The sequence below is a fragment of the Rutilus rutilus genome, assembly GCF_951802725.1.
Source record: "Rutilus rutilus genome assembly, chromosome: 6".
Taxonomy (NCBI): Eukaryota; Metazoa; Chordata; class Actinopteri; order Cypriniformes; family Leuciscidae; genus Rutilus; species Rutilus rutilus.
In genome coordinates this window covers 39,961,276-39,986,922 of record NC_140214.1, presented here as the reverse complement: position 1 = coordinate 39,986,922, position 25,647 = coordinate 39,961,276, and the positions used below count along the sequence as shown (strand labels likewise).

Below are 25,647 nucleotides of genomic sequence, written 5' to 3'. Positions count from 1 at the left end.
TTGCTCGCCATTCCTCTCCACGGACGGGATACATGCGATTTTCTTCTCAGGTGAGTCTGATAAGCTCTGAGTTCCTCCAGCACTGGTGACGTCAACGCCTGAGTTATGCCAATCTGCCATAACGCAGCTTTTGCGCTTGACTAGGTGCCTCCATGTGCATGGTTCCCCCTCTGGGCGACCCCCACATGTGTATTCCACTGTAAGTCTCCTTGTGAGCGTGTGTCTTTCCCTTGGCAAGCCACCTTGCCACCCCTGGGGTTTAAAATTCCACCTGCGGCTGGACACCCCAGTGATTCTCCATATGCATCCCTCTGGGTCATATGTGTATTCTAAGTCCCCCCCTCAATGGCTGGGCATGATTGCATATTTCTCTCTGAGATATGCTTCCCAGTGTACCTTGGTATCCCTGTGTTAAGTAGGACTCCTTCGTTCGTGCTAGTCTCACAACAGGGAGCTCAGACTTACGCAGGGCACTGGAAGACAGCCGAGGTGGCGTGATTAGACTGGAACCCCAATCGTCGTCATCCGACGTAACTCGGAGTGACCACGAAAGGGAACGTCTCGGTTACGGATGTAACCCTCGTTCCCTGAGTGGGAACGGAGACGTTACGTCTTCCTGCCACTTCCGCTGTACCGCTGAAAAACGCCTGGGGCCAGTCTCGGCTCCTCAGCGAAGGCATGTCTGCATTGTGCAGCGTACTTCCTTATATACCCCCTGCGGCGGGCGGAGTTACGCTATGCAAATTCCGCAGACCCATGGCATTTCATTGCCATTGGCTCGTTTTATATACTCGAAGGTGATAGGCTTCTAAGCGAAACCCCAATCGTCGTCATCCGACGTAACGTCTCCGTTCCCACTCAGGGAACGAGGGTTACATCCGTAACCGAGACGTTCTTCCGGGCTGAAAAGTAAAGTGGAAGTGAAGATGAACTCAAGAGGTCACATGACTGATATTCATGTATTACATATATTTCCATTATAGTATTATTGTATAAATATATATTTGTATACCTCGAATGTGTTTGAATATTTCACCAGTATCAGCACTGGGACTGTTCACTGTATTACTCCACTTGTCTGTGTTTGCGCAACTTGCATCATTAAGCCAGTAGGCGGCGACACGTGACTGTCTTCATGAGTGAGCAATTGAATCATTAATTGAACTGATTAGCACAAAAACATTGATTAATTCAGGAAAGAAACAAGTTGCTGAATCTGATCTTTGATGCTCACACATATTGCTCATATGCCTCTGGACACAGAAGGATTGCACAGGCGTTTGATTGAAATGCAACATCTATGCAAAATAATCATTGAATCATTTCTCATTCCTGTTTGGAATAAGTGATTGTGTTTTGTCAACAATAAGCATAAAATTTCTGCATTTCAATTTTGTATTGTGGATCATTCATTGTAACATTTAACCTGATTCTCATGTTTAAGAATCTGTTTTCTGCATGACAAATAATTTATGCTACTGTCCACTGACATGCTTTTAAAGCTATTGATATCCAATTTTTTTGTCCTTCAAACAGCTTAAATTGCACATGTGTAGATCAGGAAAATCTAAATTCCCCCTGAACCCCCCCAGCAACATCAATTCTGGGACCTCAGTTTTAATAAAATCCTGCGTACGGCCCTGCCTTCATGTTACCATTGTCTTGTCTGGCTTTGTTCCCTGTAACTGCTGTTGGTGACCTTCATGTTTCTCAGTCAAGTCTTTGTTTTTTTAGTTTTGTTCACGTTTATTTGAATAAAGTTGCACTTGCATTCAGTAGTGATGGGAGAAACAAAGCTTCAAATCAATTAAAACAATTTCTTCGCAAAACGATTCACTGTTTTTAAGAGTTAGTCTAAGCGTGTAGTTTCGAAACGACACGCTGGGACAAAAACTGCATAAAAACACCTTCTACAAACCCATTACAAATGTTTTATTGAAAGTAAAATCTATCAAATGCAATTAACTAATCATCTAATATGATTAAATATCAAGTGTCTGTATAATATGTGCTCTTTTATCAATTTTCAGTGCTTGTTTTGTTTATTTTATGGATGGCTCAGCTAAACAGGCCAATAAGAAACTACTATTATTCCTTTTAATTATACTAATGTCTAATTAAAATGTCTACAAATGTATAAAACTGATCAGAGATCAGGTTAAACCCACAGACACTTGTTCAATCTCAGTAAATCTGCATGATTCATGGGTTCACAGAGATCATCGCCCCCCAGTGGTGAACCATTGACATTTCCAAACATTACGAGTTATGACGTAACAAAGCCTCGTTTACTGAAATCATGTGACTCTGGCAGTTTGATACACACTCCGAACCACTGATTCGAAACAAAAGATTCGTAAAGGTTTCGAAAGCGCCCATCACTAGAGTGCAGTGGATCTTATTACAGGCAGATACTGATCACTGACTTTTAAAATGCACTTGTTTAATTTTTACAAGTTACAGTATATGCTGCACCAAAATTAGACATTTTACATTTTGTGAAATACAAACATTGAGTTGAAAGCAGTAATGAACATTTCTGATTCTGATGTCACAAAAAACATTGTTCTGCCTCTACAGTAACTGAAATAATTATTGACCCATGATCCAACTGTCTGTCTTAACCAAATATTTAAAGCTTGATATCACATTTTAATTGTGTTTTTATTTGCTGTTTAATTTTATTTCTTTAAATTGTTGTGGCTCTGTGTGACGCTGAGGAAAAGACTGCTCTGACTCAAACAAGTGAGGAAATATTATCATCAGCTAACATTACAGCTAAAAGTAAAGTAATATTATAAATAAATGAGCAATACTCACGTCAGTGTGTTGAGTTGACAGTGTTTATCCTGCAGTAGAGCAGCAATCTGATTCACTCGTGTGTCTCCTAGTTCATGTTCACTCAGACTCAGCTCTTTCTGGAGAAACAGGTTTTTACCCACAAATCTATTCACATACTGACAGGCTTCCTCTGCAGCAGGACTCAAAAACCTGCAGAAGAGTCAATTCAGTTCTCAACTAAATGACGATTGATACGATACACAAAAATAATAATTCTTTGAACATTTAAATACACAAATAAATATAAATTTAAAAGAAACTAGAGCGACACTCAGTCCTAAAGCAAACTCATAAGAACAGAAGCATCTCACAGAGCAGAAGGGCAAAAGCTCACTAGATCATGGTTTTCAGTATGAATACAGAGTGTGAAATTAAGATCTTTCTGGCTTTTAAGCAGGAGAAGTGAGAAACGTCAGCACAGAGAAAACTGGCTTGTGAAACTGCATGTTTGTGAACATCTGGAGACTCATAGACCTGCTGTAGAGAGATGCAGTGAATCTGGGCTTGATGGAAAACTATTGTGTTCAGAAAACTATTTCACTAAAAGTTTATCTATAATTTTGATGAAAAGTGTGCACAAAAATAAAATTGTGCATTTCAATTATCAAGGTATACTCCAGAATAGCAGCCCATATACTGAACCATAATGTCTATTTGACCTTTAGCTCGTTTCACAACTAAACTGTGTTGACGTTTATCATCATCATGACAGAACCTGCAGCATCTGATCTGATCTTGATCATTTTGATGCAACAAATTGTCAAGCTAATTGTATAGCTAAAATCAGGGTTGCCAACTCTCACGCATCTGGCGTGACACTCACGCTTTCAGCATCAATCTCACGCTCTCACGCACATGCAAGAAATGTCACGCCAAAATCCATGTTTCTCCCCTCAATCCGTTAATTTTCTGTTGATGACTAGACCACAGCGTATTAATGACAGGAGAGGAGTTTAAGGCCCACAGCTGTAACATCTGCCTACAACGTTCTCACTGCAGTATTCTCTGATCGTTGATTCGCTGAAAACCTTACACCTGATACATCAGTTGCGTGTGAGAAGTTCAGAGAGAGTTCAGAGCATAGGTTCGGAGTCGGAGCCACTGATGGGCATTTGAAAGTTTGGATGACAATCAAGGTAAGCAGATAATAAAATGTGTGCCTTTCGCTACAGACGTAGCCTTGCCTAATCAGTCTGTGTGCCGAGAGTACAGATTTCAGTTGCGAAGGTTGTCTGACGTGCGTCATGTGGGTTAGCTAATTGCTCAATAAAAATAGGCTCATGGTACAAATTACGTTTTGGCAAATCGGGCAAGTGGCATTTTAAATTTCCCCAAATGATCAAAGGTTGCCCAGATTGTGTTGAGCCTGCCACACTCAAATGCGGATGCTGAGCGAACCTTTTCAGTTATTGGCCTAAACAAGACTGACACCAGGAACAGACTGTCACTTGATGGCACCCTGTGAGTGATGGGAAGTTCGGATCATTTTACTGACTCGCTTGTTCGATCTCGTTCATTAAAATGAACGAATCTTTTTTCGAGTCATTTCGTTCATTTAAGGGGCTTTAAATGTTATACTTTTAACAGCCAAATTCCCCGAACACATCCACCTACGCAGTCTTTATCATATTCTGAATTAAGAAATCATTATAATGCAGTCAAAAATTATTTACAGGGAACATAAATAATTACTTTACCTTCGAGTCTTTAGTTCATTTGTCACGTGACAGACGCAATGAACGTTCATGAAGGGACTGAACCCTACTTCAGATACGAGCCTCCTGCAGAGGTAGTGAAGCAGGCCATAGGCTACAACAGGCCTAATGTGTGAAACTTGTGTTGTGGTTTTCTGGGGAGGTGGAGTAACTATTATGTGTCCCTTTTGTTTTGAGATTTTTTATTGTTTTGATGTTGTTGTTTTACATGTTTGTTATTTAATCGCCTCTATCTTTATGTTTTTATAGTGCAATCAATAAATGAATTGTACATTTTGAAAAAAACTCTTTTTTTCCATAAATCAGGGTTTATACTAAGTAAACAAGGACCGACATTTTTAAAATTATGGTTAGGGTTACGAGCGCGCACTGATGTTTTACAGAGTCCAGCCAAAGTCCCAAAGTTGGCAACCCCGGCTAAAATAATATATTAGTTCTGAATATTTAGCCTCCATATAACTAATTTAGTTAATTATTTGATCCCGTCTCACCTCAGTGTCTTCAGTTGATAGTCTGGATCCTGTAGTAAATCATTGAGATGCTTCATTCCTGATTGTCCAGGATCATTTCCTGTGAGATCCAGCTCTATCAGGTGTGAAGGGTTTGATCTCAGAGCTGAAGCCAGAGCTTTATAACCTTCTTCTGTCACACTGCAGTTAGAGAGTCTAGAACAGGAATGAAAGCATTCAGCTGATTAATCAGTTAAACCCCGAACAATATAAATTCTTAAACTTGAATTTTATTTTGTTCTTTGTACAAATGCATTGAAATTTAGATGCAAAAACTGTCAACCGAATATGGAGGCAAACAAAAGGCACAGAAATCTTTAATATGTTAAACATCAACAACAAATGGGGGTTTCTGCCAGAACGGGTGAAGGTCTCTGCCTGTTACTGTCTTTCCGCGTGGCAAAGTAATTTAATTCCATTAAAGCTTTTATCTGTCTCCATTTTATATCTGTCTCCATTTTATATCTGACTCCATTTTCAGTTAGATTGCCAATTGGTTATTGGTCAATTATATAATAGTTTAGCAATACATTTGATTGTTCTATTTAACTCTTTACTTATATTTTACCCGTTCATATTAGGAAGCTATGTCGCTCAGAGGTCCTCACGCCTCGTTTAACGTGGGTCTCACGATCACAATCTCGCCAGCTTCGGTCACTAAACAGAGGAAATTGCTATATACCTGAGATCGGTCGCATTCACGCTTACACAATCAAAGATACTTTGGTATAGCCCCCGTGATTGCATACACTTGAAATTAAAGTAGCGTTTACTTCAGTAGAGGTATGGCCACTACCACAGATATAAGTCAACCAACTTTACTTGTCTGGTTTCTCACGTACACTTATCTAAAGTAACATTAAATTAAAACAGAGGTAAGACACACACATATTTAGATTGGTCAAGCAGCACTTTTGCTGCCCTAAACGCAAATTCACTTCTTGTCTTTGCTAAACATGTAGACATGAATTAGCGCCAAAGTATTAGTGGTCACTAATCTGATGCAAAACTTGCAGTAACATACAAATCCGTTTAATTCAGCTCTCTCAGGTGTGATGGGTTTGATTTCAGAAATGAAGGATGAGACTCTGTTTCTCTGTAATACTGCAATAACTCAGACTGAAGAGAAATAACAATAGTTCACATCTATGATGATCATCTTATTGAAGAACTACAGCAGGATTTAGTTTCCAATAGTCTGTTCTGAAACCCTAGTTCTGTGTGCTGGAAGACACTGTTTCTTCTCTTTCATTTTTAACTAAGTTAATACAAAGCTCTTTTGCACAAGCTACCATTTTATATTAATTCACTTTTAACTGTTAGAAGGTCTGGTTATCAGACCAGAGCTCATGGATGGCTATTACTACAGATCCCAAAGATCTCCTCTGAATTGGGTAGATCTGCTTTCAGTCTTTCTGCCCCTCACACTTGGAATGAATTACAATGTACTTTTAAACTGGATGATCTGATGCCTTTACGGCATTTTAGACGTCTGCTTAAGGATCATTTTATTACTGATTGTGTTTGTTTCCTGTGATTGTTTTTGCTCTCTTTTTAATTGCTTTTAATTTATTTAGCTTGTTTTACTGTATGTTGCACTTCTGGCTGTATTTCTCTTTTTTTCTGTGTGACCCACACAGGTCGTTGCTGTAAATGAGAACGAGTTCTCAGTCAACTTACCTGTATAAATAAATAAATAACTATTTATTTGACGTCTCTCTTCTTTATTCTCTGTTGAAAAGGCAGATTTCTGCATGTACACAATCAGTACATTGTATCAAATGCTGGAAATTAAACAATGTTTATCTAGATAAAAACACCTAAAAATGTGAGCAATAGGGAAAACCCAGAAAGTGCACTGCTATAAACAATGAAACATAAGCCCTGCTGTCTTCAAATAAATAAACTTCAGTCACACTGTAATTGCTGTACAGTATAATGATACTAACTGTAGTTTCTCCAGCTTGAATTGTGGGTTCATCAGTAGATCACTGAGGTTTTTCACTCCAGAGTCTCCTAGTTTATTCACACTCAGGTCCAGCTCTCTCAGGTGTGATGGGTTTGATTTCAGTGCTGAAGTCAGGATGAGACTCTGTTTCTCTGTAATACTGCAATCATACAGACTAAAGAAAGAAAAAGAAAAGAAAATGACTCAGATTTATGATGATCAACTAACGTGTTTATCTTCATCCAGCAGACTTTTGCTGACAAATAAACAGGGATATGTTTGTACTTCGGGGGTTGATGAATTGTCACACCTTTAGTACAGTGGGGGAAGTGTAATTATCTGATTGGTCAGTTTGAATGTCTCACGTCTGGGTTTTAGTCACATGGTCAGGAAAGGATAAAAGAAGATTGAAATTGTTGCTCTGTCTCTTTTTATGCTTTGGCTCTCTTCTTCTCTGGGTCCCTTTCTTGGGGCTCTCTTCTTATTCTTGGGGCTCTCTCCTTTTGCCTCCTCTTCTCTTCTCTCTCTCTCTCTCTCTCTCTCTCTCTCTGTCTGTCTCTCTCTCTCTGGTAACATTTTACATGCTGGGTAAGATTAATGGTATAAGTTATCATCATCTCATACATCTATTTTGTAACTATTTTAAGTGTAACCATAACTATATTTTGTCATTAAACCTTTTCAATTACAACTAATGTGCTAACTAGTTTTGATTTGGTATTGACTTTGAAGTGCTACATATTGCAATACAATATTGTCACTCTCTATAGCAACGCTCTCCCACAAATATTAAGCTATTGTAACTGCGCTTATTTCTGTCGTTGGTATAAGTGGCAGTGGGTGGAATAGACAAGAAATGTGCAGTTTTCTACCTTCTATCTTGCTAATAACGTTTCTTTAGTCATCCGGCAGTCTTGCAGCTTTAACCACTGCAGGAATCCACCCTTACAATTTAAATATACTAAAAGTTGTCTTGATCTATTTATGTTAGTTTACACATTCATTTCACATAATTTTTAAAGGGTCATAAAACCCACTAAAACACATTTTTTGAGATGTGAACAGATATGTACAGGCTGCACATCACTGAAAATAATAAAAGCACTCATAAGTATTACAAATGAGAGGAAATTGGTTATTTTTGTGTTTTTCTGAGCAATTTGGTTCTTCCAGGCTGAAAAGTAAAGTGGAAGCGATGTCACGGTATCTGAGGTAGAAGTGTGCTTTCGGAGCGTGTGATTGGCTGAATGTGAGGTGGAAGCGTGTTTTCAGATCATGTGATTGGCTGAATGTGAGGTGGAAACGTGCTTTCGGACCGTGTGATTGGCTGAATGTGACGTGGACGCGTACTTTCAGAGCGTGTGATTGGCTGAATGTGAGGTGGAAGCGTACTTTTAGAGCATGTGATTGGCTGAATGTGAGGTAGAAGTGTGCTTTCGGAGCGTGTGATTGGCTGAATGTGAGGTAGAAGCGTGCTTTCGGAGCGTGTGATTGGCTGAATGTGAGGTGGAAGCGTGCTCTCAGAGCGTGTGATTGGCTGAATGTGAGGTGGAAGAGAGCTTTCGGAGCGTGTGATTGGCTGAATGTGAGGTAGAAGCGTGCTTTCGGAGCGTGTGATTGGCTGAATGTGAGGTGGAAGCGTACTTTCAGAGCGTGTGATTGGCTGAATGTGAGGTGGAAGTGTGCTTTCAGAGCATGTGATTGGCTGAATGTGAGGTGGAAGTGTGCTTTCAGAGCGTGTGATTGGCTGAATGTGAGGTGGAAGAGAGCTTTCAGAGCGTGTGATTGGCTGAATGTGAGGTGGAAGAGAGCTTTCAGAGCGTGTGATTGGCTGAATGTGAGGTAGAAGCGTGCTTTCAGAGCATGTGATTGGCTGAATGTGAGGTGGAAGAGAGCTTTCAGAGCGTGTGATTGGCTGAATGTGAGGTGGAAGCGTACTTTCAGAGCGTGTGATTGGCTGAATGTGAGGTGGAAGTGTGCTTTCAGAGCGTGTGATTGGCTGAATGTGAGGTGGAAGTGTGCTTTCAGAGCGTGTGATTGGCTGAATGTGAGGTGGAAGAGAGCTTTCAGAGCGTGTGATTGGCTGAATGTGAGGTGGAAGAGAGCTTTCAGAGCGTGTGATTGGCTGAATGTGAGGTAGAAGCGTGCTTTCAGAGCATGTGATTGGCTGAATGTGAGGTGGAAGAGAGCTTTCAGAGCGTGTGATTGGCTGAATGTGAGGTAAAAGCGTGCTTTCGGATCGTGTGATTGGCTGAATGTGAGGTGGAAGCGTGCTTTCAGAGCGTGTGATGGGCTGAATGTGAGGTGGAAGTGTGCTTTCAGATCGTGTGATTGGCTAAATGTGAGGTGGAAGCGTGCTTTCAGAGCATGTGATTGGCTAAATGTGAGGAGGAAGAGAGCTTTCGGAGCGTGTGATTGGCTAAATGTGAGGTGGAAGCGTGCTTTGATGTGAATGACAAGCTAAAACAGGGGGTTTCATGACACTTTAAGGTTCTTTCGTGTCAATGTGACCTTTGGTTTGCTCACTGGGACAAATATGGTTCATTGTGTTCAGGTTTTTATTGTGTGCTTAATAGTGTCTGTGTGTATATTTAGCCCTCATGCAGGGCCGTACACACCATTGAGGTCCAGACCTTGGTCATTTTTCGGCGTGTATAGACCTTATGCGCCAGAGAAACAAGCGCACAGCATCTTTAGAATATTGTCTTTGAACTTCTGTTTTTGCGGTCGCTCTGTATATCTCTATGGCATCGCTGTCGAGGAGTAATTAGCTGGTGAAGTGGATTTACTTATTGTAGAGTTAATGAAAGTTATCATGAGCATGATAATGTTTTAAGCAGATGTCTTAAAGAGGTCATATAATGCCATTTTTGTACAAGCTAATATGATTCTTTCGGGTCTAAATGAAAAGTTTGTAATATACTTTAATTAAAAATTCTCATTAGTATTGTAAGAAAACACTCATTTTACCTGGTCAAAAACAGCTCTGTTTTCAGCACGCCGTTTTAACCCTCTGAGGTCGGCAAATGCGCGGGCGCGTTTTGCTGGATTTTCTTCACATTGTAGCACAATAAACTTAAATTACTCCGTCATTTGTGGTCACACAGAAAAAAGAAATATGAAAAAATCTGTGATATTTCTACTTTTATATGCGTTCACTTACAATCAAATTAAACCATTGTGCTTTTGTAAAATAAAGAAAATAACAGGGTGTGCTTTCTGCCTCTCCGTCGCGGTGAACTTTTTTTCTTGAGCACGTCTATAAACAAACAAAACTCAGCGAATACTTGTCACACATTTATGAGCCATATACCTTTATAATCATTTAAGTGTGTACTTTTAAATGATCAGATTCAAACTGAAAAGAAATATTCTCTGTTTAAGTAATTTGTATAAAACCAACAAGATGTCCAGCTTCTCAAACACTTGCTCATTATTTTTAATTTGACCACGCCCACGCGCGCAAAAGAGATTCACATGCAAATCACCCACGCCTCACACGAACGCGCTCGTTACCTCAAAAACAAAACACCACACTTCATCAGTCTCTGCTTTTCGTCGAGTTTGGAAGACACGCCGTGAGCTTACATTGGATTTACCTCAGAAGAAGAAGAACGTGATTTGAAGACAAGAAAGATGTAAGGTACGAAATTCTTAATTATATTAGTTGAATATTATTGTTGCATAAACTTCACATTGCAGTTGAACTGTTGCTAGATATATGGTGAATATTATAATATTTAGATCCGTGTTTACGGTTAAATACTGTTTGTGGATATCTGCTCAAACGTAGATATGTATAATATAGTAACCATAATGTTTCATATTTTGGAGCGCGCTGTGTTTGAATGTAACATATTTTGGAGCGCGCTGTGTTTGAATGTAACATTTTGGAGCGTGCTCTGCGTTTGAATTTTTCATATTATATCATCATAACGAATGGAAACATTTGAAGTAACATGATAATCAATATTTTTTTTCTAGTAGTTGTTACTGAAGTGATTCGTTTGAAAGATTTATAGGCTGCTATAGGTTATTGTTATTATTATTATTATTTTATGTAGCACTGAGCGAAGCTTATGCCTACAAGGCACAACAATGGTGTTCATTATATATTGTTGGAAACATTTGTGTGTGTATTCTGTGAATTTTAAAAAAGCAATTTTAACCTGAAAAAAAACAAAAATATTTTAACCATACAGCCCTATAGTTTCTCTTGATATCAGTATGTTCACAGTTTTGTTTTATTTATTTTAGAGTCCTGCTGACTTCAACATTCACATGAGTCTCTGTACATGAACATGGTAAAGTGAAAATCAAACACTTTGGAAATTAAAGGTATGTACAATGTTTTTAGGAATGGCACAAAGGTCTCTGTATTTGGATCGTTGTTTTCAATAGTGTGCTTTTTGTCATTTGTTGTTTATCTTTGGATTATGTTGTGTTGTAAATAAATCCAAACAATCAAAAAGCCATTATTTTTTAAATCTCCTCATTCTTTGTGCAAGGTTGCTCAAAATGATAGGGCCTGATGGCTCCTAATAGGGCCATTAGGGGAGTGTCTTTGTCTTTCTCAGGTGTGAAATCCATACATATTAATGATGTGATCACGCCTCCCGCATAAAGCTTTCTTACACAAAACACGTCTTACAGTTTTTAAATCAATATATTGTCTTATCTGAATGAGCAGTCGGGGTGATTTTCACATAGTTTTGAAGCAAATATTCTAGGCTATGTGATACAATTTTCAAAAGTCTTGTGAAGAAATAAGCAGTATGGGTTTCATGAGCTCATTTCAGTGACAATTTTTTTTTTGTATTTTCACAAACCACGCATAAACGTCATTATCTCAAAACTACAAACTTTTACACACATGCTGCTGATATATTATTGTAGCAGAGTTTGTGCTAAATACAGTGTAATCAGACTTTAGCCATGAAAATGTCACAAGTAACAGAAATAAGCACAAATGTCAGAGCATGTCAGAACACCTCCAGGGCCAGAAAACCCCTCAGACCCCAGAGGGTTAAGTGCATGTGTCTTTAAATGATAATGAGCTTTGCTCACCCCGCCCCTCTGTTCTGTGGGGTGTTTTGACACAACACACGTGGAATGTTGCCTTGACAACAGTTGAGGGTATATTTTGGAGAAACAATGGCAGCGGGAGTTTCTGAGGAAACATCTGTGCAACCATGTCAATTTGAACCGGGGTCGGACCCGGAACAAGATGACGGCCCCGAAGAAGTTCGACAATTAAGGCTCGAACAGGACGTTTCTGAATGCTTGGTTAACGTAATGTCACTTTGATCTATCTTTGTATGTACTGGCAGGATAGAGTAGTGAGATACGAACGCTATGTGTTTACTGATGTATACGTTAGTTCATTGACAGATTGATGTTACAGCTAATGGTCATGAAAAACTTTTTTCCGGTAAATGTAGGCTTGTCCGTGATGCGTAACGTTATCTATGCAGTGTTAGGTACAACTGTCAGGGCTGAAGCACTAAAATTTTACTGATCTGTTTAAAAAATAACCAGTCTGTGAGACTATGACAGTCATTAGTAGGGTTGGGAATCGTAAGAAATTCTCCGGTTCCGGTTCCGATTCCGGTTCCGCCAAACGATTCTGGTTCCAGTTCCGGTTTCCATTCAAAAAAAATATTAAAACAAGTAATAAAAAAAAATAGTAGTATAAGGGAAAAATCTCTTTCTTATACTTGTCAAATGAGTTTAACAGACTGGTAATGTCAACAAATTCAACATATTGTTAAGCAATTTTTGCAAAAAAATATTAGTTTTTTTGAAGGAAAATAAAAATTTCTGCATTCTCTAGAATAATTTGGGACCTCTCCTATAACTTATTGTATAATCTCCAGCAGTGGAGAATACCCTCTCAGAAGGAGTAGAATATGCTTGAACACCCATGTAAGATGTGTGTAGAACAGATTATTTTTAAAATCGTTTTGAATGATTCATTCATAAAGACTTGTTTCATTACTGGATAAATCAGCACTCTAGCAGTTAATAAACAGAACTGCATGTGTCTTGCGGAAGAACATTGTTGCCGGAGCTACTTCTCTCTATTTATGTCTATGACGAGTCACGCAGGCACTGGGCTACTCCGCATCGGCTGCGATCCGCCTGTCTAAAGTATATAGTCCGAGTAGCCTATAAACGCTTATTGCAGGCTTAACGTAGTAATTCAGGATAAGTTCATGATGCACTCGCTCATTGTATATATTTTGTAAATTCTGAACACAAAAAAGTTACGGACTGCGTCTTTATGAATGTTTTGAAGCATCAGATGTAATCGATACACTCGTTACTTGAAGGCAGCGACTTTCAAAAGGTGATTTACTCTATTTTGGTTGCTACCGTAGACATCAGTGTTTATACTCGAATTATAAACTTTTATCTCAGTACTTCTGTGATCATTTGAAATATCGATACTGGTATTGTAAAGCTGTTTCATATTGACAACTGCTCTCTCTGGGTCAGCGACAGCGCAAACAGATTTGAATGTTCAGGGGTGAGGTTTTTGTAATTTAGGAATAAGATCGCGTGGGTGTTTGAATCGAGATCTTTTAAAGATTAATCGTGCAGCTCTACTGTCTTTAAGACTCTTCGCCCATACAGCGCACCAGAACCGTTTTCGGAACCGAAACTTAGGAATTTCGCACGGTTCCGGTATTTTTTCAAAAACACTACCGGTTCTGGATAAGAACCGGTTCTCGGTTCCCAACCCTAGTCATTAGGCACATAAACAACACATACTCAGACAGGAGCTAATACCTTTTTCAATGTTCTCGTTTATAAAGCAGTCTGATGAAATGATTCACGCAAACATGAAAGCATTGACGTTGATCGTAGAGAATATTCCCTTCGAAAACAAAACTCAGCCACTGGGTCTTCAGCGGTTTAGATTTAGGAACATCAAAATGACTGCTGTGTTCATTATTGCACCCAAGAACAGAACACCACAATCGCTTACGCCATTCTGCTCCAGCGTATCAACAATGGCTGACTATGATGACAGCTTGCTCATGAGCGAGGGCGGGTCTGTTTAAAAATGCTGCTGTCAATTAACAATCGTGGGAGGGGCGTCCGACCGTGTGCCGTCACATGGTCGAACGGCTTGATTTGAGACAGGGGAAAACATAAGGAGATTAAAAAAAACACTGGATGGATTTTTATCATTATATGATGGTTGTGTACAGGCAATGCCAACACACATTTCAGTACAATCAACTTGTAAAAGTGCATGTACCATTATATGACCCCTTTAACAAATGTCAGTAGACCGGGGAGATTTTAAAACGAGCCGCTCATTCATAAATACGCAAGATCGCTGTGAAAATGCAGACCGGAAGTCAAAAGACAACGAGCGCAGCACTGAAAAGAGGCTATATATGGTCTATATCAGAGATGGGAAGAGATGGATCTTTACTTTACCATTAATTTTTTTGCCCACTTTTTACTTTTACTCCTTACATTTTAACAAGAATATCGGTACTTTCTACTACTTACATTTTACAAAATTGTCTCGTTACTTTAGTTTCAAATAATTTCAGTGAAGTTACTGTTATTATTTTTCACATCATCAATCCTTCCCTGGGAGTTTGATTGACAGGCGATCTGACCAATCATAATCCGCCATTTTGTCTGACAAAGCAGTCAGGAGAGTTAGTAGATTAACATTGGAGGATTTAAACTGTCTTTTCGCGTAAAAACAACATTCTTTCTTACAGGCACGCTGGAAGCTGTTTCATACGAGGGGGGCTGAGTGCTGGTTTGGAAAATATGTGACGTCATTACAGTATGTTGTGGCTGACGACAAGACATGAAATTTCGCTGTACTGTATACGTGTTGTATCCTTTAAAGAAAACATATTTAGTTTCATATTTATGTTAAAATATTATAGGCTAATGTTATTTTTTAATTTAATCAATATTGATTATGAAAGTGAGCATGCAGCATGTGAAAGATATGATAGCCTACATCATGAGATGTGCAATATGTCTGGAGACATGGAGTGGGTAAGACATGATTTTGACCACTTCATTGAGTTGAGTAGTTTTGTTGAAAGACTTTTTAAAAGATTTTCGTTTTGTATAAATTGTATCTTAATTTTGATCAATGTTTTATCAACCATTTGCCTGTATTTAATAAATAAGAAGCAAACGTATAGCAGACAATGTAATAAGGCGCCAGCACGATCAATAACTTGCATTGCACGTGAACTGGAGGGCGCCGAAACTCAGCTTGTGCTGAGTAATAGAATATAGGCTATTATAGAAAGCTTGAAATGTATACTTTTTAACAAAACTATTCAAAATGAATATAAATAGGCTACTCTCTGATTGTGTAATGCGTTCATGGCGAGTCCGCATCGTCAACTTCATCTTTGCAGCGACACAGAAAGCACCAGTTTATTAATAAACAATTAAATGTCTCCTTGCTATTTTTGACACATTCATTATCATTACTTTTGCCGGTTCTTTGTGACAAGCTTTATGTGTGCGGTCGTGCGCTTGAGTACGGCTATATTATGTAAACGCTCATTATCCTGTATAGCCTATTTAAGTAATTAAATTAATATAAAGGGGCGATTTTTCCACTAATGGCTTAACTGAACAACTACTAGTCGACTAGAAAAAAACTTCAGTCGGAGGCAGCCCTTATTCCACATGTTTTGGTACCAGCTGCCATTCTGGGTTGAGCGAGCGACCCTGAGCGGAATGAGCGAGCGGAGCGGAATATTCAGAAATACGCTCGATCTCCGCTCACGAGCTCTGATCGGAACAGAGCATGACAAATTCAAACTTTATTTCATTTTCTCCGTAGCTTGAACATTAGGCATAAGAGTGTTAGTTAACGCTGTCCATTGATGCCCACTTTATTTCACATTTTTAAGTTCAATATTATGTTAGTCCACAGCCCCCCACCAGGGGGTGCTGATGCTATGACGAGGGGGGCTGCAGCACCCACAGCACCCCCTTTCCCGCGCTACTGCCTTCTTATGTTCATTCATGTTTATTTGATGCTATAAATCAGGGGTGTCCAAACTCAGTCCTGGAGGGCCACTGTCCTGAAGAGTTTAGCTCCAACCCCAATTAAACACACCTGAACCAGATAATCAAGGTCTGATTATCTGGTTCAGGTGTGTTTAATTGGGGTTGGAGCTAAACTCTGCAGGACAGTGGCCCTCCAGGACTGAGTTTGGACACCCCTACTATAAATGAACTACAACCCCAAATCAGAAAAAGTTGGGACACTGTACAAATTGTGAGTAAAAAAGGAATGGAATAATTTACAAATCTCATAAACTTATATTTTATTCACAATAGAATATAGATAACATATCAAATGTTGAAAGTGAGACATTTTGAAATGTCATGCCAAATATTGGCTCATTTTGGATTTCATGAGAGCTACACATTGCAAAAAAGTTAGGACAGGTAGCAATAAGAGGCCGGAAAAGTTAAATTATTAGGTCAATTGGCAACATGACTGGGTATAAAAAGAGCCTCTCAGAGTGGCAGTGTCTCTCAGAAGTCAAGATGGGCAGAGGATCACCAATTCCCCCAATTCTGCGGCGAAAAATAGCGGAGCAATATCAGAAAGGAGTTTCTCAGAGAAAAATTGATGTAAATTGAGTTTGAAGTTATCATCATCTACAGTGCATAATATCATCCAAAGATTCAGAGAATCTGGAACAATCTCTGTGCGTAAGGGTCAAGGGTGGAAAACCATACTGGATGCCCGTGATCTTCGGGTCCTTAGACGGCACTGCATCACATACAGGAATGCTACTGTAACGAAAATCACAACATGGGCTCAGGAACACTTCCAGAAAACATTGTCGGTGAACACAATCCACCGTGCCATTCGCCGTTGCCAGCTAAAACTCTATAGGTCAAAAAAGAAGCCATATCTAAACAGGATCCAGAAGCGCAGGCGTTTTCTCTGGGCCAAGGCTCATTAAAAATGGACTGTGGCAAAGTGGAAAACTGTTCTGTGGTCAGACGAATCAAAATTTGAAGTTCTTTTTGGAAAACTGGGACGCCATGTCATCCGGACTAAAGAGGACAAGGACAACCCAAATTGTTATCAGCGCTCAGTTCAGAAGCCTGCATCTCTGATGGTATGGGGTTGCATGAGTGCGTGTGGCATGGGCAGCTTACACATCTGGAAAGGCACCATCAATGCTGAAAGGTATATCCAAGTTCTAGAACAACATATGCTCCCATCCAGACGTCGTCTCTTTCAGGGAAGACCTTGCATTTTCCAACATGACAATGCCAGACCACATACTGCATCAATCACAATATCATGGCTGCGTAGAAGAAGGATCCGGGTACTGAAATGGCCAGCCTGCAGTCCAGATCTTTCACCCATAGAAACATTTGGTGCATCATAAAGAGGAAGATGCGGCAAAGAAGACCTAAGACAGTTGAGCAACTAGAAGCCTGTATTAGACAAGAATGGGACAACATTCCTATTCCTAAACTTGAGCAACTTGTCTCCTCAGTCCCCAGACGTTTGCAGACTGTTATAAAAAGAAGAGGGGATGCCACACAGTGGTAAACATGGCCTTATCCCAACTTTTTTGAGATGTGTTGATGCCATGAAATTTTAAATCAACTTATTTTTCCCTTAAAATGATAAATTTTCTCAGTTTAACCCGGGCGCGTTTTGCTCGTTTTTTTTTTTAACAATGAAAATAAACACTAAATGCTCTGTTAATTTTGATCTTTCATTTTCGTGTAATACATCAATCGATCCTGTTCAGTTTCTATTTTTTTTCTGTATACTCACAATAAAAATAAAGTGTTTTGCTTTTTGACAAATAAAGAAAAATGAACATGATGCGATTTCTGCCTTCTCTCTGTCAGTAAACTCCCATTTGAAACGCGTTCGAAAATGATCTATAACTCCGCGAAAATTCAGTCAAACAGGCAAACAGACCCACGGGCATAAAGCTTGAGATCGCATCTTTTAAATGAAGTAATTTATATAAAAAACAAATATTCTCAGCTTCTGTAATCTGTATAAAAAGAGAGCGACTCTAGTCGAGCTCATTACGAGCCATTCAAAAGTAATTTGACCACTCCCCGGAGAGCGCGTGCTATTCAAATGCAAATTCTGAGAACCATTTCAGTCTGTGAAACGCCCCCACATCAGCTGTAAACGAGTAATCGAGTGAGGCATAATATAACCTACCTTATGGAGAAAAGTTTCCTCAGAACAGTGCTAATATGAGGAGCAATATCTCCTGATATGAGGAGCAGATCCCGCTGAGGAGTGAGGTAGGCTGTTTTCTTTTCTCAAGTGTTGGTGTGGAATAACGTTATGGAATAACGTTAGTGTAGGCCTATGCAAACCGCAAAAAGATGAATCGCATTTCTATAATATGACTCGCCTTTCTGTGAGATGGATGAAGGGTACATATTTGTAAAGACTGTTTAGCCTAAATATGAATCGCGTGAAATAATAACTATATTATTTATATATATTATATATATTTATATATATTATATATATATTTGCTATATTCAAACTAATGAATACATATGATAAAATGTAGGCCTATAATCTTTTTTCTTTTTCTTTTTTACAAAGAAAGAGTACACTTGAAATATTATTGAAATTGTAATTATTGTTGTAATTGTAACATTTTTAATAAAATAGCAAAACATATTTACAAGATAGATGTAAGCGAAATCTTAAATGGTCAATATAAGTCTTCTTCTAAATACATCTTTTGTCCTTGCATTGTGGCTCAGTCAGTGTCACACCTGAATGAATGGCTAATTATGCAGAGTCATTATGCAGAGTGGGTGGGACATTGTAATCTAAGGTGTAAACTACTCCTCCCCCTCGCATATTGGCTTTCCAAGCAAAACCTGTTTTACACCATTTAAATCAATGTTTTTTTTTTGTTTTTGTGAACGATAAAGCAAGACTATTTTCACATAATTTTGAAGCTAGAACTGAAAGGGACAACATCCATTTGTCAAAAGTCTTGTGGACACATATAGTCGAGTCCCAAAATAGATAAATAGCCCTGGATAAGATGCAGTAGGCATTTTTGAGGAAAAGTACTTCAAGTGTTGTTTCTATATGATTTTTAGGTGCTGAATCCATTTCTGCCGTATAACAAGTTGTAAACATCACTGTTTTGGCATAAACAATAAAAACAAAATGGCTGCCAAAAAATAAAAAATAAAAAACTTTTTAATGCATTTATTGCAGTTTAAACATTAAACATTATAACTAAACTATGCATTATCACAATATTTAAACATGTAAACAATGAAAAAACAACATTAACATGAAAGGAACAGTTTTTAATGGCTGCTGGAGTTATGCCAAGGTACCAAGGTACACTGGGAAGCATATATCAGTGGAAATATGGAACTTGGAATACACATGACCCCAGGGGGCTGCATATTGAGAATCACTGGGGTGTCCAGCCGCAGGTGGAATATTTCAAACCCAGGGGTGGCAAGGTGGCTTGCCGAGGGAAAGACACATGCTCAGAGAGGCTTACAGTGGACTACACATGTGGGGGTCACCCAGAGGCCGTGTTAGGTGTCGCCCAGCCTGCAGCTCTACAGATGTCTGTTAGCGAGGCGCCATGCGCTAGAGCCCAAGAGGATGCCACACTCCGGGTGGAGTGGGCCGTCACACCAAGGGGGCATGGTCGACCTTGCTGCCGGTAAGCCAAAGCAATGGCGTCCACTATCCAGTGAGACAACCTTTGCTTGGAGAGAGCCTTTCCCTTCAGCTTCCCACCATGACAGACAAAGAGCTGGTCTGAAGTCCTGAAACACTGCGTTCTGTCTACATAAGCATGGAGGGTGCGTACTGGACAGAGCAGTGCCAAGGCTGGGTCTGCCTCCTCCGAGGGCAGCGCTTGCAGGTTCACCACCTGGTCTCGAAAGGGTGTGGTGGGAACCTTGGGCACATATCCAGGCCGGGGTCTCAGGATCACGTAAGAGTTAGCCGGTCCAAATTCCAGGCACGCTTCGTCAACCGAAAATGCCTGCAGGTCCCCTACCCTCTTGATGGAGGCCAATGCAACCAGGAGCACTGTCTTCATTGACAGGAACTTAAGCTCCACTGATTGCAGAGGCTCAAAGGGAGCACTCTGCAGAGCAGTTAAAACCACTGAGAGGTCCCAAGAGGGAACGAGAGGAGGGCGAGGAGGATTCAGTCTCCTCGCTCCTCTCAGGAAACTGATGATCAGGTCGTGCTTTCCAATGGACTTACCATCAACTGCATCATGATGTGTGGCAATGGCGGCACCATACACTTTCAGGGTGGAGGGAGACAGCCTTCGCTCCAACCCTTCTTGCAGGAAGGAAAGCACGACACTGATCGGGCCTTTCGTGGGTTCTTGAAGTTTAGAAGAACACCAGTTGACGAAGAGGTTCCACTTCAACGCATAGGCATGTCTCGTGGACGATGCTCTAGCGGAAGTGATGGTAGCCACCACCGCTGGTGGTAGGGTACTCAAACCTGCCTCGTCCCGTCCAGGAACCACACATGGAGATTTCAAAGATCGGGACGAGGGTGCCATAGGGTGCCCCGTCCCTGAGAAAGCAGGTTCTTTCTCAGAGGAATTGGCCAGGGAGGTGCTGTCGCGAGGAGTACTAGTTCTTGGAACCAGGTGCGGTTGTGCCAATACGGGGCAACCAAAATGACCTGCTCCTCGTCCTCCCTGATCTTGCGCAAAGGCTGCGCAAGAAGGCTCACTGGGGGAAACGCACACTTGCAGAGGCCCCGCGGCCAGCTGTGCGCCAGTGCATTCGTGCCGAGCGTGCCCTCGGTCAGAGAATAAAACAGGTCGCAGTGGGACGAGTCGTGGGAGGCAAACAGATCTACCTGTGCGTCCCCGAACTGATCCCAAATCAGCTGAACCGCCTGGGGATGGAGTCTCCATTCTCCAGCGAGAGGCCGAAACCGAGACAGATCGGCTGCACGGTTCAGGTCTCCCGGGATATAAATGGCTCGAAGCGACCTCAGATGCTTCTGACTCCATATGAGGAGGTGGCGGGCGAGTTGCGACATACGACGGGAGCGCAGACCACCTTGTCGGTTGATGTACGCTACTGTGGCGGTATTGTCTGATCGGACTAATACGTGCTGACCCCTGAGCAACGCACAGAAGCAGTGCAGGGCGAGACGTACAGCCTGCAACTCGAGGCAATTGACATGCCAAAGGCGCTGGGGTCTTGTCCAGGAGCCCGCGGCAGCATGTCCATTGCACATGGCGCCCCAGCCCATTGTGGAGGCATCTGTTGATATAACAACATGCCAGGAAACTCGAACACTCCAGCCCATAGAAAACTGAGGTTCTTCCACGGGATGAAGGTCTGACAGCAGGTCGAAGTCACTGGGACTCGGAGCGTGCCGTGTTGCCATGCCCACCTCGGGACTTGATCGCGAAGCGGTCTCATATGAAGCAAACCGAGCGACGTTACTGCGGCTGCGGATGCCATATGCCCCAGGAGCCTCTGAAATAGTTTCAGTGGAACCGCACTCTTGCCCTCGAACTGACGAAGGCAAGTTAGCAGTGACTGCGCGTGCACATGGCGACCGAGTCGATTTCCATACCGAGAAAAGAGATCCTCTGCACGGAGCAGAGTTTGCTATTCTCCCAGTTGACCCGAAGGCCCAGACAAGCTAGTGTGTTCACAAACCTTGTCTCGAGAGTGATATATACTGGTATGCCTCATTTGCATATGTAAACATGACATTTCAGAAAACTTGTAATACAAAAAAATTCTGTCTCTATGTAAGTGAAAAACTGGAAAGGTTTTATGGTGATATCTATAACTTAAAAATTTTACCCTGTCCACCTGTAGTGTTTCGGCTGTGAATAATGCACCTATTGTTTCAATAACAATTACAAGAAAATGGGACCCTTATTTCAATGTTATACGGTGGATCCTTATTCAGGAGACATTGAACTTTCTAAAAATGTGGTATAACAACTTTTCCTCAAAAATGCCTACAGGGTTACACAATCTTGAAGATTCGGACCTGACTAATATTTAATATGTGTTTTGTGGTCTTAATTCAGCAACTTTCATTTAAATTTTTTCCAATAACCACGCATAAACATTATTCTCTTAAAAATACAAACATCTACATACACGTTGCTCGCATATTATGGTAGCCCTGTTTGTGCTATATAGAGTGAATTTACACCTTTGCCATTAACATGTTTATAAATGACTGAAAAAAGCACAAATGTCAGAGCATGTCAGAACATCTCAAGGACCCCAAAAACAGCTTGGTCCCCAGAGGGTTAAACATTTGTTATGTCATCTATGTTGTATTCTGAATAAAATATTGAAATTTGAAACTTCCACATCATTGCATTCTGTTTTTATTCACAATTTGTACAGTGTCCCAACTTTTTCTGATTTGGGGTTGTAGAAGGACGAGATGATCGGTTCACGATCAGCTTTATCTGAGGCTCTACAGCGATCTGTCACGACACATTAAAGAGCCACAAAACTGTATTTATTGTTAAAATTTCTTTAAAAAATTACAAAATTTGAAAGGTGAGAATTGGTTTCATATAAAAAATAACCTGGTCTGTCCTGTCTGTCAGCGCCTTGTCAGTGTCCTCTCTGCTCTGGGATGTATTTTTCACTGCGTGAGAACATGGTGTGGCGTGAGAGCGGCGTCGCTTGTCGAACATAGCAACAGTAACTAAAGGGAACGGAAGGGAATGGTTTGGGACCGTTCACGAACCGGTCTTTGTGAATGGTCAATTGGATGGGAATATACGCTGCACTTGACCATTAACTATAAGACGACTCAACAGATTCGGCGGCATTCATTCGCAGAAAAATCATTACATAGCCTACATGTAGATTCCATTAAATGTTAAGGGGAAGATTAAAAAAGATAAACTGGATCTGTGAATTCTCACAGAATCACAATTGAATTCACAATTGAATTCATATCTTGCTACTCAGTCAGAATCTCATTAACCTGGAGTCTCTGTCACAATAATCATATAGGCTATGTGATGTTTTAGGCCTATTGGCAGACATCCATTTAAAATGTAGGCAATGGCATATAAAGAACATTTTCTCCAAATCCACTTAAGTTTCTCAGCTTGCACTTTAGTAACATTTGTGTGGTCCTGATAGCTTTGCATAAAAAATGGTTGTCATTCGCAAGGCTACTTTTACTTTTATACTTTAAGTAAATTTCCAAGCCTGTACTTTATTACTTTTACTTGAGTAAAGAAGTTAAATCAGTACTTCTACTTTTATTTAAAAAAAACAAGTATCTGTACTTCTACTTGAGTACGGGAAGTGAGTACTTTTGCCATCTCTGGTCAATATAATGAAGGCTGTGAAATAATTGCCTAATATTAACTCTACTTTGGTGCTATAATGATATTGCACATCACCACGATAAATGACCTCATCTGAGCTGCTTCAGCGGACTTACAACACTCGTCAATGTCAAAATGTTTGAGATGACCAATCAAATAAAAGTAGGCGGGCTTTATGTTCACAGAAGCTGCGAGTCAAGCGTGAATTCCGGTGCGACGCTTCATGACACGCTTCAGTTAATGCTCATAAAGTGTGAGATATGATGTAAGCAGCGAAACAAAACAGCTGTTTTACGATAGAAGTTTTAAACAACCCACAGAAATAATCAGTTTGCAAAGACTGTATCAATCAAAGCTCAGCTTTGGGCAGGGAAGATATACAGGTGAAGATAAGGAGACTGAGATAAGAAGAAAGAGAGAATGTGATGGAGATGAGAGAGGAAGAGCAGGTATTGCACACTGTGCCCAGGGTGAGATTATCATTATTACAATGGATTCATATTTAACACAGATATATGTTCTTCGCTATTACAGTGGAAACTATAAGCTCAATTTAACAGCACAAGCACCTATAGATGAATATCAGATGATGTCACCAACGTCTCCTCACTGATGTCACTCACTTCTAAAACTTGTCTGCCGCCATCTTGAGTACCTGATTCACGTCAGTCGCAAAGGAACTAGCTAGCTATGCCTTCAATATGTTGTGCGGTGGGGTGCAACAACAAAAAAGGAGACCCCAAAATATCCTTTTACAGGCTAAAAGATGTCGTAATTTGTGGGTGGGACATGTCCCCACCATTTTTTTAAACATCTCGCCAATTGAATATACCAATACAAATAAACAAAACATCTCCAGTTAACTAGCAGAGCATTCATTTCATTCGTTTGTTAAATAAGAGGCGATCTAGCGCTGAAATGTGTTGTTTCTGAAATCAAGTAATCAAGTGTTTGTTTGTGGCTCGCGCACAGTCTTCAATCTGACGCGCGCTTCAATGTGGAGAGACTCTCTATTCGTTCCGGTGAAATTACAAAACAAAATGCACACAAACGTGTCCCTGCCTGATATACAACCACTGATAAACATAATCGGTTTTGATGAGAAGAAAAAAACGATATGAGTGCGGATTAGAACCCAGAACCTCTGACACGCTTGGCAAAAGTTCTGCCACTGGACCATTTAAATACACGCTTAAAATAGTCAGATCAACATATAATATCATTGAATACCAGGATTGGTAGCTCTGTAGCAGCAGACAGAGGCTAGAAGTACGTATCAGGTATCGCGTAGGGATCACACCCTAACGATATAATTTTTTTGAAAGTAGCGTTTCTTTTCATGGCAGTCGAGGTGCGAAATGTTGTCTTTCTCAGCCATTTACTGTATCTGTACGAAGCTGTAAATAGTAGCAAGCTAGCTAGTTAATGCTTGTCAATACCATAGACAGTACTCGGTAGGTACTCAAGATGGCGGCAGTCAACTGGAAAAAGAGCGGATGACATAAGAGGTCACGTGACTGATATTCATGTATTAAATATGAGCAGAAAACAAAACTAGAGGTATTTCGCATTTCATGGAAGGAGAGCTCGATTGCTTACAGAGAGGCTTTAAAAGCTGCTAGATCTGCTTATTTTTCAACCCTATTAGAAGAAAATAAACATAATCCTAGGTATTTATTTGAAACGGTGGCTAAACTAACGAAAAATAAAGCTTCATGCACCGAAGTTTCCAAGCAACACAGCAGTAATGATTTTATGAACTTCTTCACTTATAAGATTGATAATATCAGGGACAAAATTATAACTATGCAACCGTCTACTACAGTATCGCATAAGGCAGTGCATTGTAGTCTCCCTGAGGAAAAATTTGATTTATTCGTTGCTATAGGAGAGGAAGAATTTACTAAACTCGTTAAATCATCTAAATCGACAACATGTATGTTAGACCCTATACCGACTAAGCTACTGAAAGAGATGCTTCCAGAGGTCATAGATCCTCTTCTTAACCCTCTGGGGACCAAAAACGCGCCCGCGCGTTTTGCTCGTTTTTTTTTTTTAGCAATGAAAAATAAACACAAAATGCTCTGTTAATTTTGATCTTTCATTTTCGTGTAATACATCAATCGATCCTGTTCAGTTTCTATTTTTTTTCTGTATACTCACAATAAAAATAAAGTGTTTTGCTTTTTGACAAAAAAAGAAAAATTAACATGATGCTATTTCTGCCTTTTCTCTGTCAGTAAACTCCCATTTGAAACGCGTTCGAA

The 25,647-nt window shown here is 40.2% G+C and overlaps 1 protein-coding gene and 1 long non-coding RNA gene across 2 annotated transcripts in view; one reads left to right on the top strand and one right to left on the bottom strand.

Annotated features, from left to right (window-relative positions):
- Nucleotides 1-25,647, bottom strand: part of LOC311291359 (uncharacterized protein) — a 796,365-nt gene that overhangs the window by 747,552 nt on the left and 23,166 nt on the right. Inside the window, exons 10-12 of the mRNA XM_084410352.1 lie at nucleotides 7,015-7,188; nucleotides 5,048-5,221; nucleotides 2,821-2,991 (exon numbers count right to left, since the gene is read on the bottom strand). Coding sequence (XP_084266478.1) covers nucleotides 2,821-2,991; nucleotides 5,048-5,221; nucleotides 7,015-7,188 — 519 coding nt within the window. The remainder of the gene's footprint in view (nucleotides 1-2,820; nucleotides 2,992-5,047; nucleotides 5,222-7,014; nucleotides 7,189-25,647) is intronic.
- Nucleotides 23,324-24,908, top strand: LOC311291370. Its single transcript, XR_014627555.1, has 3 exons — nucleotides 23,324-23,850; nucleotides 23,892-24,432; nucleotides 24,709-24,908. It is a non-coding gene; the product is annotated as an uncharacterized lncRNA (long non-coding RNA).